Source organism: Culex pipiens, chromosome 3 (assembly GCF_016801865.2).
Source record: "Culex pipiens pallens isolate TS chromosome 3, TS_CPP_V2, whole genome shotgun sequence".
NCBI lineage: Eukaryota > Metazoa > Arthropoda > Insecta > Diptera > Culicidae > Culex > Culex pipiens.
The window spans coordinates 10,506,722-10,524,293 of record NC_068939.1 but is presented as its reverse complement, the minus strand read 5'-3'; the positions used below and the strand labels follow the sequence as shown (position 1 = coordinate 10,524,293).

Here is a 17,572-nt window from a genome sequence, read left to right as displayed (position 1 = left end):
AAAATAAATATTTTTGAAGTTTTATCATTTTAATAATTGAAAGAGATAGTTTTTTTTAAACAAATTGAAAGGTGCTCTTCATAAATAATAGCTCATTTAAAAAACTAAACTTAACCTTTCTATGTGGACAACAAATAAAATCCGGAAACTCTTTGAAAACAATCAAGTATACACAAAACTTGGTGTTCGGTACAGAATCAACTAAATCCAAATGATCCTAAATAAATATCGTATAAGTGGTCATAACTTGAGACAGGGTTGCCAGATCTTCAAAAATTTAGATGTGTTTAAATGGGCTTTCGATTACTCATTCAATGATGTGTCGAATGATGGATTGGGGCTTAGTTTTCATACAGATAATTGAGATCCGGCGTCAAAAACTGGAATACGGTACTAAAGGGATGCCAGATCTTTTAAAAAAATCAATGGTGATCTATGGGATATTAAACTGTATCGAATGAAATTCCCCGAGCTAAAATCTTACCTGAGTGCTGAGAAAACTTGGCAAACATTTTGACTTCCATGAAAATCAGCACGCTCATACACACACACATACAAACGCACAGCAATTTGTTTTTTTTTTTCGATTCTGAGCCGTTAGGTATACATGGAGGTTGGTCTACGGCATTTTTATATAATGTTCATTTTTAGAGCAGCATTATTGCTTTACCTCAGTGAGGATGGCAAAACTGTATAGTTCTTTCCCCGCCCGTCGCACCCCGCAAACCTCATTTATAAAATGCATTTTACTAAGAGAAAACTTTGTTGCCAAAAATGAAAATTGAGCGTTTGAAAATGTATTTTTAACAATTTGGACCAGCAATCTGGTAACCTTTGACAGATAATGTACCCTAAGATTATACGATGTGATCCTGGCAATGATAGTTCCTGACCTGATATTCTGAGGTTTCCGGAGATAATTGTGAGATTTTTTTAAAAATAATTTTACTCAAAATGTGGCATTTAAGACAATAGAAGTTTCTCCTTCACTTGCGACAAAATTTAAGTTTAAGGTGAAACAGGATGCCAGTTATTGGATAACTTCTGTTCAACTAAAATCAATTTCTTAACTCATCAGATTGCTTGCTATCGAACTATTTAGCGCCGTTAAATATAGAACATCATTTTCATTGACTTTAAAAACAAGAGCAACTTTTTAAATTAAATTCACAACATCAATTTTGCCAATAAATAAGGTTAAAAAAATCAGCGTTCTCAGTCTCAGACTTGACTCTGAAACTTTGACCAAAAAAGTAACCTAAAACTTAACAAAGCCGTCAAAATAACCACTTATTTCAGTCAGACCTCATCCTAAACGTCCCTGCCAGCAGCTTCCAACCAGCCATCCCAAGTTCCACGGAGCGAGATGCTTTGTATGTAAACATCCAGCAATGTACCGCACTCCGCGGCAGGAGATGGACTTCCGGGCACGTCCGTCCCCACTACTATACTATCCGGGGCCGTCCGGTTGGTTCCACGCTGCGCGCGCTTTGTTTGCCGACAGATTTATTATCAAATATTTTCACAGTGATTTCGCGCGGACCTCGAGGATGCACCTGTTGTCCAGCTTTGCTAGCGCTCCCACACACGTGCTCATGATTGATTGAATTGATGAAATTGTTTCGTTGAATTGCGTTCATTAATCATGGTGATGGTGCAATGTGTGTGTGTGGAAAAGATCCGGAAGGCGCACATTCTTCACTTATTATCTGCCTTTTCTCCTCAGCAGTAATAATCTACATTAACGTCAAAAAGTCAAGACACATCATTTCTGGTCCCGCTGGCTTGTCTTCGTGGACCATTTTATGAAAAGGTTCCCTTCGCGTCATTCGTCTGGGGGAGCATCCACGGAGTGCAAGAAATCCCAGTCATGGTCGTGGGTTCCCTGGGGAAGTTTGGTCGGGCAGAGGAGCTGTCAGACGATGACGCGCCATTAGAGCGTTTCCAGACCCCCAGCTGCTGGTCCTCTTTGGACTATGGGGAGCTACCTGGTGTGCTGAGGGATGACTGTTGACATTCAGCATATGGCGGTACACTCAAAACTAAGGTTTGAGGAGCTCCTACCAACGTTTCGAATCTGGATTCGAAGCTTCTCCAGGGTTGTAAAATTACCATTTATCATTGCAGAACCATTTGACTATTCCTTTTTCCGTTGTTGACACCCGTTCCATGGGTGTAACTCATGACTCCACCTTCCACAAGTCTTCATGGAAAACCAAGAAACGAGGCCAAACTGCTGTCCCTGAATGAACGTATCTGACATAAATGTAAATGATAAATTTCCCATCCTCAACTTCTAAGCCCCGAAAGAACACCATGTCGTACACAAGCTGCAGTTTTGCACCACCAACCAGAGGCCTACACGGAAGCCTAGAGACAAGACAAAACGGGAGAACCCGGAGACAGCCCATTACTCTACGCCGCACGAACCTGCCGGGGGTGCTGAAGCCGGGGTGCAGGTTCAAATTAAAATCTTCCACAAAAGGGGTCTCCCAACTCAACTCGGTGGCATCTCGATACCGGGGGGTGTCAACACGGGTTTCTTCCGGGAAGGTGGGCAGCCCCTTTTCATCGTCGTGTCATTAGACATTCATGTTGTGCTTATCTTGGCGAGATTTGTTTTTCTTTATTTCTATATTGCGAGCTCTTTTGCTCCATGTGGGAGTTCCGGCAAAAGGGAAAAGGAGCGCTGCTTTTGAAAAGGTTAATCTACATTGAAATCGGACCGTCGGAGCTGAGGAGCTGGGATGAGCTGATCAAAGGATCACACGCCGGGATTCTGATGGGTTAAGATCTGACGAGTCATCTTGTGTGTACGTAGCTCCATTCAGTGCAGCTATGCTGAACGATTGAGCGAGGTGACCACGGGAAGCGGCTGTGGACAGGTGATGAAACATTTATGACATTTATGAAGTACTTAGTAAGACTTGGTCTATTTTATTTTTTCTATTTTTTATATGCTTTCCTTAAAAAAAACCCAAATCATATTTTTAGGGAATAAATTAATTTAATCAAAGCATTGTTCTTTAAGCGATTTTTTTAAACAAGAATTAACATCTGGAGATAATTTCAATATTTCGAACTAATAATACTTAAGGAGTTAAATACATGTAGAAAATCACAAATTTACATTTTACAGAAAATTCACTAAATCCACTGAAAAGGTGATTTTCAATCACTCCTGAACTTCGTGAACGTTTTTCTCTAAACACCGAATTGATTTACGGGTGCCACGATATCTCGAGATGGGATGGATTTTGAATTTTTATTTAATACAATAATTAAAAACTGACAATATTGTATATTTAAAGAAAACATTATTTTTTTTATCTTTTTTTATTTTTTTTTTTAAATTGGCCTTCATCATGCATACAGAACCGGTTTAACGAGTATTCACCAAAATTTTGAGCCGATTTGGTCAATGCAGTGTTGAGATATCGTGGCACCCGTTTATTTAAACTGCAAATTTCAAATAGCTTAATTTTGGTAAAGATAAGTTATAGTAATAGATGAAAATGTATATTTTATTGCCCTGCAAACAGATTTATAAAAAGTTTAAATGTGTGCTCATACTAACTTCTGACATTTTTGACGATATAGATGTATGTATGATATATATTTCCATGAAAATATTTTGTGTCAGACTTTCTTTTAAAGCTTTTATTAGAGGCTTAAGTAAATGTTTTTGCAGAAATTCTACTTTTATATGAGAATGCTCTTACTTTTTTAACAAATCTGAAATTAAAGAAAAACAATTCATATTAGAAGCAACGTTCTCGCATTAAAAAAAATGGGTTAAATTAATTTCTATCACATAGAAAATCGGAAAAAATAGGTATTTTCTAGAACAGACCAAGTTTTGTGAAATTTTTTAGAATAAAATAAAATATCATTGCTATATAAATGCATAATTAATTTCGAAACATTTGATACCCAAATTTTAAATGTGTATTTTTTCGAAAATACGTAATTTTGTAAACATTTTTAATAATAAAAAAAGTGTTATTACATTCAATTGCATTAAAAAAATCCCTATCATTTAGTATCCAAATAATAAAAAACGGTAATTTTGAGTATCTATTCTAAAATACGTAGTTTTGTGAAAAGTTTGGGTGTTTCATAAAAGTTATTAATATCGAAATGTATGAAACAATCCCAATCATTTGAAACCCATATTGCAAAAAACTAAAAAAAATGTTTTTTTTTCGAAAAAACGTAGTTTTGTGAATGTAAAATATGTGTTATTACTTTCAAAATGTATGGAAAAACCCCAATCATGTTATGTTAGTAATATTGGTATATACAGTCCAGACTCGATTATCCGAAGGCCTCGGAAAAATTTCACTTCGGATAATTGAATCACGAAAAAAATATTTTTTTCGTTGCCCAACTTTTGATTGTCGAGCTTAAGCATGATCCATAAACTACTCTAAAATGATTTAGAATCCAAGATGCCGGCCAAAATGGCCGGGCTGAAATATTGAAAAAAAAAACATTTTTGACTTAAAAGGCAATCAAAAACTTGTCACAGAACTCGAATTAATGTTAAAAGTTAAAAAAATAAAACATGAAAAAAAAATGTTTTTGGTCATGATTCGATTACCCAAAGTGCCATACAAACCTCCAGATAATCGAAACTTCGGATAATCGAGTCTGGACTGTATATTGTAAAAAACAAAAATTTTAAGTATTTATCCAAAAAAAAACGACTTTTTGTGAAATATTTTGAGTATTTCCCAAAAATAACTATTGCTTTTGGAATGCTTGAAATAATTCCGATCATTTAATATCATATTGTAAAAAAAAACAGTGTTTTTATGTTTTGCCAAAAATCGTAGTCTTGTGAAATTTTTGACTACTTTCAAAAATATGTGATACAACATTCGAAATGTATGAAAAAATCCCGATATGGGTATCAACATATTGCAAAAAACTTTATTTTTTAGTTTTTTTTCGAAAATTCGCCGTTTTATGATATTTTTGTATTTTCAAAAAAATGATTAAACCTTTTGAAATTAATGAAAAAATCCCGATCTTTTGACACCCATATTGTATATTAACAATATATAACAATATTTTTGAATATTTTTTCGAGAAACATGCATTTCCAAAATATAGGAAAAATACAATTTTTTGTGAAAATTTTCATGTAATTATAGTTGCAATGGATAGCTGACCTCATTTTGGAAGTTTGGATAATTTTTCATTGAATTATAACCAATGTCTGCCATATAGCCCCAATCCCAAAAGTGTGATGCATTTAAGCACTTGTCCGTGCTTAACCGTGCTTAACTGTTTTTGAAATTTTTAAAGATTTAAATTATTAAAATATTTTTTTTCTAAATTTGCAATATGGTGAAAATGACGCAAAATGTTGTGTAGATGTTAATTCTAGCTTACTTTTTTAAAAGGTCCCATGTACAAAGGAAACCCATGGCGCATTGGTAGTTTTGAAAAAGTAATCTAGAATTATTGTTATATTATTCAAAATATTTTTTTTTCTCCGAGATATTTTTCCATTTATCACTGAAAAAATAAAACATTAAAAATTTATTCAAAGCTTCGTGTCGTCAGATACCCATATTGCAAATTCCGAAAATTTGAAATTATTTGAAACAAAATTCATTTACATAAAAACTTGTTATGGAAAATATTCAGAATTTAATTGCAAAGACGAAATCGATTTTTTTTAAAGTTTTAACAGTTTTGTTCCTTTTACAAATTTGAAAAAAGTAATGAATTCATGAAAATATTTTGTTTTCCTTTTTTCGCAATCTGTAGCCTCAAAATTAAAAATTTCCAAAAACATTTAGAATAGCGAGTTTGCTTAAAAGTTTATAAATCTTCGTTTAACGATTTATACTGAATTTTTTAAATCGATTTAACAAGTTTTACCAATTAAAAACATATAATTTAGCAATTAGTTTTTTTTTATTTCAATCCTGTCTGTTTTTTTTTATTTATTTTTTAAACCTACAATAAAACTTTAAAAAATAAAACATTTAGTTTTAAGTAATAAAACAATAGTTTTTAAATACCCTTTCAAAAAACAAAAAAAAACAATAGTTTGTAAAAAATGTAAAATAGCGAAATTTTTTACGAAATTTATCAGCATTTGATACCCATATCACAAACATTCAAATTTGAGCAACAAAAAAATGTATTTAGGGAACATTTATAGAGTATTTTTTTAAAGTTAAAAGAAACTTATGAAAGACAAAAGCTTATAAGACCATTTAAAAAAAAACTGTAGATTTTAGTATTTTACATAAAAAACATGAATTTGATGAAAATAGGCGTTAAAACTTGCAATAAAACAAAAAAATAAAACATTGGCTTTTGAATTTCTTAAACAGTCGGTTAAAAATTCTTTTTAAATATGATTTAATTTATTTAGTGGAAATGAATCGGTGCTTAACGCAATCTATTTTTTTGGTTTTTCAACACTATAGCATTGCATTACAGCCTTCAATTTTATTTTCGACTGTTTTAAAGCAATAATTAGCTTAAACGAAATTTAGCTTTCAACTTTTTTTTAGAACTTTTCGAGCTTAAAATGCGGAAAATCGATATATTTCCTCTGGTATTTATTTCAAAAAAGGTTCCTTAACATTAAAGCTTACTGTGTGGCTTTAAAAACAAGGAATAAAAAATAATAAATTCCTTTATTAGTAATTCGACAAATCTTCAAAATAAAACATTTGCTTATTAAAAATGAGACTCAATAATACCAAACAAATAGAAATTTCAAATCCACTTTAATGACCCAAAGCAATAAAACCACTCCACTATTACTGGCCTAACACAATTCCCCGACTTATTTACGAGGCCATCGGCCTTAAAACCAAGCAAACGGCCCAATAAAACTGTCTCTTACTTCTAGTTTATTCGCCTATAATCCCGCGAGTAAGGCTCCCTCTGCTTCTACTTCTTTAAAACGACGACGACGACCACCCTACAAGATACAAGTTAATTTTCGTGGCCACCATAACCCCACTTCTCTCTCAGGTGTGCTTTTCCTTCTAGCTTCGCGGAGGAAACTCCGACAGGGAGTGGGCTGTGGTGCAACCACACTAATTTAAATTTGCTTACAACAATTTGTCGACCGACAAATTTTCCGTCCCTCTAGAGAGGAGCTAATTTCCCCTCGCGACGACGGTATAATCCTTCAATTAGCCCCGGCGGGGCCAAATCTGGTTGACACTTTTTCGCTGCTTAATCGGAGGTTGGTGGGGTGACCTACCTGGACTTGTCTGCCAACTGAGTCCTCCGATGAACATTTTTCTGGAATGGAAAATAAGAAAAGTGGAAAAAATCGATTAAAATTTGCTGACATCTCGGGCGCGTAAAGACCACTCAAAATGGAAAAGGTAGCGAACAGACTTCCCCGGGACTAGAAGTCGGTCTAATTACGCGTAGTGTGTGTCAACGGCGGCGGTGATGAGTCTGTACTCTCTCATGAATATGCATTTCCATGAGACTAGTCCGCCGCAGACGACGGTCTTCTTTTCAATAAAAATTCATTAAAAAAGTAGAGAGACACTCACAATCTCCGTGGGGGTGTGGGTGGTGGGTGGAGGTAGAATCTCCGGACGCGCAAGGTTAGGTTCAGAGAGCTATTCATAAACACACTCGCACTTGGCTTCACTTGCCACGGCGGTTTAATGTATTCCAAACACTGCCGGCAGCCGCCGCTGCCGAAGTAAACACAGCTGTCTCCTAAATCCTTTGCCGGTTCTACGCGGAGAGCGGTTCTGTCTGGATGGAGTGCAAGGACAGCGTCCACAACAGCAACGCTAGGGTGGTTCATCATTAAGATTTTTGCCATTTTTGTGAAATCTTCCAAAACTATGCTGAAGACAATTGCTCTATTTCAATCTTTTCAGTCGTAGTTAAAAAAAACACTTATGACAGCTCAGTCTACAAGACGACTCTTTTTCTGTTTCCCAACCTCCATTTGGCGCCGTCCGTCACTGCAAACAGAACGGAGTGACACCGTCGCGATTTCTCCCCGTAGTAGATCTGCAACACCATGCAGCCAGGTCCAGGTCCAGGAAGAAGGTGCAACTCTACTCTGTGTGTGTACAATTTCATTTATGAATTATAAACGATCATGTTATGTATCGCTGAAACGTGTGCATATTATAAATGACGAGGCAGTCAGGCAGTGACACTGTCAGAGTGTCCGTCCAGACCGTTTCCGAGAGTTAAGTCAACCCTGGGAGGTGGGAACAAAAAAAAAACGGACGCTGAAGAGTCCAACGGGGCGCGAGCTGTCGAGGACTTCAGGCGCGAACGATGTCATTAGAGGGGAACCGAGAGAGCGAAGGTGTCACTGTTGGTGCTGCTGCTGACTGAGGATTTTTGAAAGTAGGAATGATCACTTTCGAACCAAAACGTGTGGGAAATCTATCAAGGTTGTTGACGATAAATCTATCGTTATCAAAATAGTAGAATATTTGAGGCACAAATTACCGTATTTTTTTTAAATACTCAAATTTTCATAATTTTCAGATTTTGTATTTAAGGATGCAGCATAATAAATTGATTATAATTAAATCATTTTTTTTCATTTTATTACGCATATTTTCAAAAAAAAATTTAAAATAGTGAAAATCTTTACGAAATTTAGCAGCATTTGATACCCATATCACAAACATTAAAATTTGAGTAATAAAAAAAATGTATCTAGGGAATATTTAAGTATTTTACATAAAAACATAGGCGTTGTTTGAACCCCATATTGCAAACCACAAAAATGAGAATATTCAAAAAAATACGGTATTTTGAGAAAATTTTAGCATTTACAATAAACATTGTTTTGCATAAAGTTTTCTAAAAAGATACGATATTTTGTGAAAATTTCGGTATTAACACTAAAGCCGTTGCAAACATATGTTTTTTGTCGACCCAAATGATTTCATTTTTTTTATATTTTGCTCCTCTTCCCCACCTCTTGACAATGGTCAAAGTCGAGGAACATCAATTTCAAAAAAAACATATTGGCAACAGCCTTAGTATTGATGACAAAAATCATAAGAGTTTATGAAAATTTAAAGGTTTTTAATCGATAAAATTAACCTAGATAACGTTATCGTCTAACGACAACGATAATAGTTATCAATTATTCTATCGACGTAGTCTTATCGCTGATTTTATACGATATCTCATTTTTAAAATCTTTCTAAAATCGACTAAATTCAATCATATCATGTTATATTTCCAAGGCTTTCCCAAAGCATTTTTTTTTTCGTACTAAAATTTTCATAATTTACAATATAAACGATATTTAACGAAACAAAAATTTTCACTTTTTAATAGTTTATTTTGAAAAATACTAAAAAAAACAATACCGTATTTTTTCGAAAATACTCAAATTTTCAAAATTTACAATATAAGTTTCAAAGCTAAATGTTGAATGCGTTTTCACTTTATTAAAATTCTCACAATTTTTTGAAAATTTAAGTATTTTTGAAAGATATGATATTTTGTAAAAATTTTAGTATTATATTATTTTTTTGCATTTTCCAAAAAAAAAACAATAAAAGAGTGATAAATTCAAAATATGGAAATTTAAGTACATAAGAAAAAAGATATTTTGTAAAAAAAATTAGTATTTTCCAAAAAATATTCCAATAATTTCAAAATACATAACAAATTTCGAAACAATACGATTTTTTATGAAAAAAAATGGTATTTTCCACAAATAAACTTTTAAAAGGTGAAAAAGCATACACAATTTTGCTTCATTTGATATCCATAATGCAAAATATGAGAATTTGAGTATTTTCGAAAAATACGATATTTTGTGCAAATTTCAGTTTTCAAAATAATAAAACTCTAATAAAGTGAAATGCATACATAATTTTGCTTCGTTTAGTGCCCTCTTTGCAAATTTAAGATTTGAATATTTTCGAAAAATACGGTATTTTGAGAAAATTTAGGTATTATGTGATTTTTTTTACATTTTCCAAAATAAATACCTATAAAAGAGTGAAAAATTCAAAATAAGGAAATTTAAGTACTTTCGAAAAAAAGGTATTTCGTAAAAAAATAGTATTTTCTAAAAAAGACTCAAAAAGTTAAAAATACATATCAAATTTCGCTTCGTCTGATACCTATATTGCAAATTGTGAAATTTGAGTATTTTCGAAACAATACGGTTTTTATGAAAAAAAAAATTGTATTTTCAAAAAAAATTTAAAAGGTGAAAAAGCAAACAAAATTTCCTATGTTTGATATCCAAATTGCAAATTTTGAAAATTTGAGTATTTTCGAAAAATAAGGTATTTGTGAAAATTTTGCAAAAAACGCTAATGAGGTGAAAAGCAAACAACATTTCGCTTCGTTTGATACCCATATAAAAAATAATGAAAATTTTAGTACCTTCGAAACCATAATACGGTATTTTGTGGAAAATTTGAGTTTTCTTACTTTGAAACTTACTAGGCATTTAAAAAAAATATATTCTTGCGGAAAGCATTGAAAATTAAGGAATCCGATAGATGTGATTATAATTCGAAGTTGTAGTGCATGTAATGGTCTTTCAAATAAAACCAAGCGAGCAGGTTTACGTATTGCCAAACTTGAGTTATGACCATCTAAACAAATTGGACTATTTATTTGGAACATTTTCACAAAATTTTGAATGGGTGTTTTATATCACTTTTCTTCATCGTAAATGGCTCATATTTGGGATGAGTTCATATTTTGTGTAGATCAACAAACGCTGAAATTTTCATTAAAATCGGTGCCCGTCAATACGAATATGGCTTTTAAAAACACGGAAATTTGTGAAAATTTAACTATTCCACTTTTACACAGTATGTTTTAGTTAAAAATCCTTACGAAATTTTGCGTCGATTAATGTCCGTATACAGAGTTGCTAAATTGTCAGATAAGTCTGGGAATGCTAGATTTTTCTAATGTTAACCAGAATATAGTTTAATCAGATTTATGTGATATCTTGTGACACGTCCTATCTTTTTACAAGTAGCACACACGCGACGATTTGGCGACATTTTTACGAGTTTTTCTCGAAATATTTGATTTGGTATAATAGCCAAAATTTCAATTATGCACAGGTTCACAAATCAAAATATGTTTTTAAGAATCAAAGGAAATATTATATTTTGATGTAGTGTAAATTTTGGAAAATCCGATTTTTGGTGAGTAGGGCCTTTTATTTCAAAAGTTACATAGAAAAAAACAAATTTGATTAAAATTTAAAAATCATCCTTTGACCATTCTTAAACCCCTAATAAAATTTTATGGGAAGAATATAAATAACCAAATTGAAAATCAATACTCAAAAAGAAATTAAATTTCATTCAAATGCATCAAATTATCTAGTTATTTCCATTAAGGCTCTACCAAACCCGAAAATTCTTGACGCTTTGCATTTGCAAGCTAAATATCTGATTCAACTCCCAGCATCCCTAACTGTGCCAACTCTCGACCCAGGGAGATCCACCCGGAGCAAAACAGCAAAAAAGTACATTTTTACGCTCCGACACTCGACTCGAGTACCGTGGCCACCTTTTTGGAGCGCGTGGCAGCACTGGCAACACTGCTACACTAGCCCAGTTTGGAACAAAAACGCAGGTGTGATAAGTTGAGATAAGCAGGTAAATTTAAGTTCACTGTTTTTTTCATCCTTTTCATCTGGGGGAAGTACGTAAATGACGGCGATCTCTAAAGAAACTGTGATTTTTGAGCCAGTGATGACATTTATTATCCCTCAACGACCCACGTGCTTCCAAAATATTAAATTTATTTATTTTTAAACGACTTCATTATTGTGACAAACTGTTGGTCGTGCTTCGTGAGGCATAAAACACAAACGAGTGAGAAAAAAACAAATTCCTCAGCTCGTGCTGGCAATTAACGCTGGATTTATTTTGACATTCATGGTTGTTCTCACACATACTAAATGAGAGGGGGGGCAGCCCACATTATCGTTATGAAGATTGACTTCTCACACGTCTTCTTCGCAGCTGAACTTGGTTTCACGACGAAACAACAGGAAGCTCGGCAGCACAAGCAGCAGGTTATAAAAACGTTGGAAACATATGTAGACCCCCAACCCCTCCCCCCTCCTCCCACGGTTGTCCCCTCACGAAACTCACTGGAGTCTGACGGACAGATGTTTGCGCGCACATTCCATGTTTCTTCCGCGAAGTTTGTTGTTTGGAAATGTTTCCTCGTTTGATGTTGCTGATGCTGCAATTAGCAACAAGTTGTCCAACAGAATCTCCCGTAATCACTTGAACGTAGTAGAGCATGCTCGTGTAATCTTCTCGAATACGCGTTCTGCCGGATTAACCGGAACATGCACCGTCCCGAAACGAAACTTCATCATTTGTCAACCTTGCGCGCGTGTTGACGTGGACGCGGGATCACTGTCGTCAACCCCGTGGACTTGCTGCTCCGCATTGTGTTACGGTTCTTAAAATAGTCTCTTTAGAAAGAAGAAAAATAAAACAAAACCAATCCATTCATCACCTCCGGGACGAACACAGGAGAGACAGGGGCTGACGAAAGAAGACGATGATGACGAAGTTGACATCGCCGAATGAAAAAGCGAAGATTATTCGTCGAGTCATGGCAGAGTTCGAAAAAGTTGGCACAGTGGGATTTTTGCAAAAGTGTTTTTTTATTTATGTTTTTAATTCTTTTGATTTTTATGACGATGAGATTAAAAATTTAAAATTTGATAAAGAAACATCACCACTCATCTTAGGTTGGAAAAGATCAATTACACATAAAAAATATAATTTTACACATTTCTTTAAAATAAAACACAGTTGATTCTGGTGTAACCATTCCTAGATTCAAAATACCATGTTTTTTGTTGTAAACTGTACACATCACATGTAGGCAAAAAAATAACAAGTTTGTAGTCAATTTCCAAATTGATTTGATTTGAGAGTTGGAAATGTATCCGATTACATTAAAAATGATAACCATATCAAAATTATTCAACAACGAACATTTTAAACCATTTTAAACGAAAAAATATTTGTATGTCGAAGGTAAATATTAGAGTGTAACAAAAATTACTTTTTGGCGGGCATTCAGGGGTTTGTTCCGGTGGGCATACTGAGCCCAAATCCCAAATATGAGCTCGATTGGACGTAACAGGAGCTGGCGCTCCGCCCTTCAATTTTAAATGGGATTTAACCCGTAAAAAAAGATTTTTTTCAAAAATGATAATTTTTTAGGCATTTTGGCCATTGAATCGTTTACCAAAAACATCACTGGCATGTAGGCCAGATCCTTGCGCATCTTTTGGTATATATAACATTGAAGTTTGGAGCACCCTGGAGCTCGGTACAGACCTTCAAAGTTTGGCATTTTTTTCTAAAAATCGGTCCCAGCAAAATCAAATGGCGTCTCGGGCGTCGCGAGACGCGATGCATATCTTTTTTGCCGGGGCCGGTTTTTCGAAAAAATTCCAAACTTTGAAGGTCTGTACCGAGCTCCAGGGTGCTCCAAACTTCAATGTTATATATACCAAAAGATGCGCAAGGATCTGGCCTACATGCCATTGATGTTTTTAGTAAACGCTTCAATGGCCAAAATGCCTCAAAAATTTTCATTTTTGAAAAAAATCATTTTTACGGGTTAAATCCCATTTTAAATTGAAGGGCGGAGCGCCAGCTCCTGTTACGTCCAATCGAGCTCATATTTGGGATTTGGGCTCAGTATGCCCACCGGAACAAACCCCTGAATGCCCGCCAAAAAGTCATTTTTGTTACATCCTAGTAAATATCCTATTTTTCAAACAATTTGAACAAAAAGGTATCGTCAGGAATTATAAATAAATACAAAAATTAAAATCTAATTTTAAAACAGTAAGATACCACTTCTAATGCTGTTCAAATATTATGGAAGGAAAACATAACTGATACCTGACTTTTCAACCATTTTTATTCTTTTGATTATGATAAAATAAGATTGTTTGTAATAGGCCATTACAATTTTACATTTTTCTTCAATCAGGTCCTCATTCTTCCTTCCCAATTTTTTTCTTCGATTCTCCTTCTTTGAATAAATTTTCAGTCAAAGAATTACATTTTTATTATTTTCAACGTAAGATATGGAATTCTTATTATTGCTTCAATTCAAAGATATTTGGGATTACTGAAAGTTTTTTTGTTAAGTTCATTATTTTTTTCGTTATTTTTGACTTTTTAAAACGATTTTTCATGATTTCGTCTGTTTTCATTCTTTTTGAGTGGAAAAATAAATAATGTTTAGGCAGGTGTATATAATTTAAGCTGATTTTTTTTTACTATTTATGTCGCCCTCTATTACATAAACTTCAAAAAATATTTGCAACGGTCTTTCATGAAAATTTTCACAAAATACGTATTTTTCCTTTATTCTGAAAATGCATTGCAAAATTTCTTTATTTTACAATTTGGGTAATAATTTTTTTTTGCGAAACTCAACATTTCCACAAAACTATGTCTTTTTGAAAAATTCATTTTTTTTCAAAATGGGTTAAAAATAATTGGAATATTTTTCAAATATTTCAATAGTAATAATTTTTTTTTGTGAAATGCTCAACATTTTCACAAAACTACGTAATTTTGAAAAAAAAAATGCATTTTTTCAAAATGGGTAGAAATTTTTCAAACATTTCAATAGTTTTTTTTGAAAATTCTCTAAATTTTCACAAAACTAAGTACTTTTGAAAAAATACTCAAAATTTCAGTTTTTATAAAATGGTTATCAAATAATTTCAAATCAAATAAAAACTGATTTTTCTGTATTTTTTTAAATACGTAGTTTTGTGAAAATTTAGAATGATTCCAAAAGTTTGTGTTATTGCTTTTGAAATAAATGAAATAATCCCGATCATTTGAAACCAAAATTAAAAAAAATATTTTTTTTATTAAAAATACAGTCCAGACTCGATTATCCGAAGTGAAATTTTTCCGAGGTCTTCGGATAATCGAGTCTGGACTGTAGACTGAACTACTCTAAAGGTATTCAGAAATTAAAAATTCAAGATGGTGGCAAAAATGGCGGTGATAAAATATTGGAAAAATGCATTTTTGAATTTAATAGGCAAACAACTATCCAAATTTAACTAAAATGGGGTCACAGAACTCAAATTTAATGTTAAAGTAAGAAAATAAAAAAATATAATTTTTTTTGTTACTGATTCGATTATTCGAACCTTCGGATAATGGAGACTAGACTTTACGTAGTTTGGTGTAATTTTTTACTATTTAGAAAAAGTGTTATTACTTTCGAAATGTTTTGAAAATCCCAATCATTTGATACTCATAATTTAAAAAACAAAAAAAATAGATTTTTTTTCGAAAAAACGTAGTTTTGCTGAAATTTTTCCTATTTTCAAAAATGTGTGTTATAACTACTTTCGAAAATTTGATACCCATATTGTAAATATCTAAATTTTTCAGTATTTTTTTCCGAAAATACGAAGTTTTGTGAGAAGCCTTAGTATTACTCAATAAATATTTTGACTATCGAAATGTATAAAAATTTCTGATCATTTGATGTCCATATTGTTAAAAATTGAAATTTATAGTTACTTTTTTTTCGAAAATACGTATTTTTGTGAAAATTTTGAGTATTTAAAAAAAATGTGTTATTATTTCGAAATTTATGTGTATTGTAAAATTCTTAAATTTGTGGTATTTTTTGAAAATACCTAATTTTGTAAAATTTTTTAGTATTTGTATAAATGTTTGTTTTAATTCATGAAATGTATGAAAAAATCTGGATCAATTGACTTCCATATTCCAAAAACAATAATTTTGAGTATTTTTCGAGAAACATTGAATTTTCAAAATACAGGAATAGTAGGTATTTTTATGAAAATTCTCTTTTATTTTGCAATGGATAGATGACAACTTCCCGATTCCAAAACACTTTAATTTTTTTAAGTTTGGATGAGTTTTCATAGCCAATGTAGCCAATACCAATATTTCTGAATATAGAAAAAAAATATTTCAATTTTTTCTATACAGCAATTCCTCACGACAACAGCATGATTTGAAAAGAAACCGCATTTCAAGTTTTCATACGACCTTTTAAGGTATAAGACTAGATTTTTGAAACTTTTAACTTTTTTTCCTTAAAAGACCATCTTTCATTTGCGTCCAAAACAGCTAAAATTGGTTGAAATGGCGCGGAGTTATGATTTTTTGAAAAATGTGTTTTTTGCGAAAATCGACAAAAAAATCATTATTCGGACCACCCTAACACGGCGTGGGTCACCCTAATGGCCAAACCAAAAATTACGAGACTAATTATTTTGGCTAAGGAACCCCCAAAAAACTTTTGAACCCGATTTTTCGAATCATGCTGTTTTCGTGGAGAATATACATTTATGTACATACATTTTTGTGAGTTTTAATGAAACCTTTTCTCTCCGTGCAAATCATCAGTTTATTTTTCATCCCGTTTTAACTTCTTAACTTTGCGCTTCCTTTCCATACGGTTTTCCTTCTCATTTCCACAATTCCCCCCGCTCCCCACAAACCCCGCGACCACTTCCGAAGGTGAAGGCTCACATATTTTAGCAACAACAAAAAAAAAATGTCAGCATCAGCCCCACGTTTACCCCCTTCTGTTGTGGGGCCCGTCACTTTTCCAAGCCAGAGAACTCTTCGGGGAAAACTGCAGGCAAAAGTCGCACAAGGAAAATGCAACTTCACTGCACATAAGGCAGCGGCGACGACCGTCGTTTAGCAATGTTTTTAAGGGGGGGGGGGAATGTGTATCGCTATTTACCTCCTCAGGGGTGGAGGGGGGGTCAGACATAGGCTGACTGACGGAAGAGTGGCATGGTAGCAGTAGCAGAGAAAAAGCAAACTGGCAGCAAACGGAAACGTTGACATTAGGCAGGCAGAAAAATGCTGTGAGTTCAAGCCTCAAACTCCCCTGAGAGGGGATGAGTGAGGGGTTTTGGGGAAGAAGTTGCTGAAATATGTCAGGCCAAAAGGTTTTAGCAAGCCAAGACAGACATCCACATGAACCTAGCCGAACTGGTTCAACCCGTGTGTCACTGCTCTGTTTTTGGATGTTCCTCACAAGGGACCTTCTTGTTGTGAGTGCTGACAATGCTTATTAAAGCTGCATTAGAATTTGTTCTACTTTTTGGATTGACGTCGAGAAGTTGAACGAAATGTAGAAACAGTTGGAGTAAGCAGCAATTTTTTAACATATTTGGATTATTTTTGCATTTTTTTTTAAATCTCGTCTTTCTTCAATCAAAAATGAAAAGTTAGAACAGTTCTAAATTTATTCTGAGCAAAAAAAACAACCACTTAGACATCTTCAACGTATCAACTCCCCATAAATCAACGTTGAGCTACGATTTGCACGAAACCGATCTACGCCGCGTCCCGGGGAATAAGAGCTCACCCATCAGCCGTCCAAACCAAGTCCAAACGCTCTTCCCAGCAAAGTAAATATGCAAATTCCCGCGCGCCATACAAAATTGCACATAATTACTTGATTATGTTTAAGAATGAAACACTCTCCGTCTTCGACGGCGGCGACGAGCACTTCCTCCCGGAGTCTTGAACTT

At 33.6% G+C, this 17,572-nt stretch overlaps 1 protein-coding gene across 2 annotated transcripts in view; it reads right to left on the bottom strand.

The window, feature by feature from the left end:
• The window catches only part of LOC120432606 (RNA-binding protein Musashi homolog Rbp6), a 1,179,690-nt gene that overhangs the window by 1,018,221 nt on the left and 143,897 nt on the right, over nucleotides 1-17,572 (bottom strand). For both annotated transcript variants that reach the window (XM_052709473.1, XM_052709474.1), the window contains exon 2: nucleotides 7,244-7,284. In XM_052709473.1, coding sequence (XP_052565433.1) covers nucleotides 7,244-7,284 — 41 coding nt within the window. The remainder of the gene's footprint in view (nucleotides 1-7,243; nucleotides 7,285-17,572) is intronic.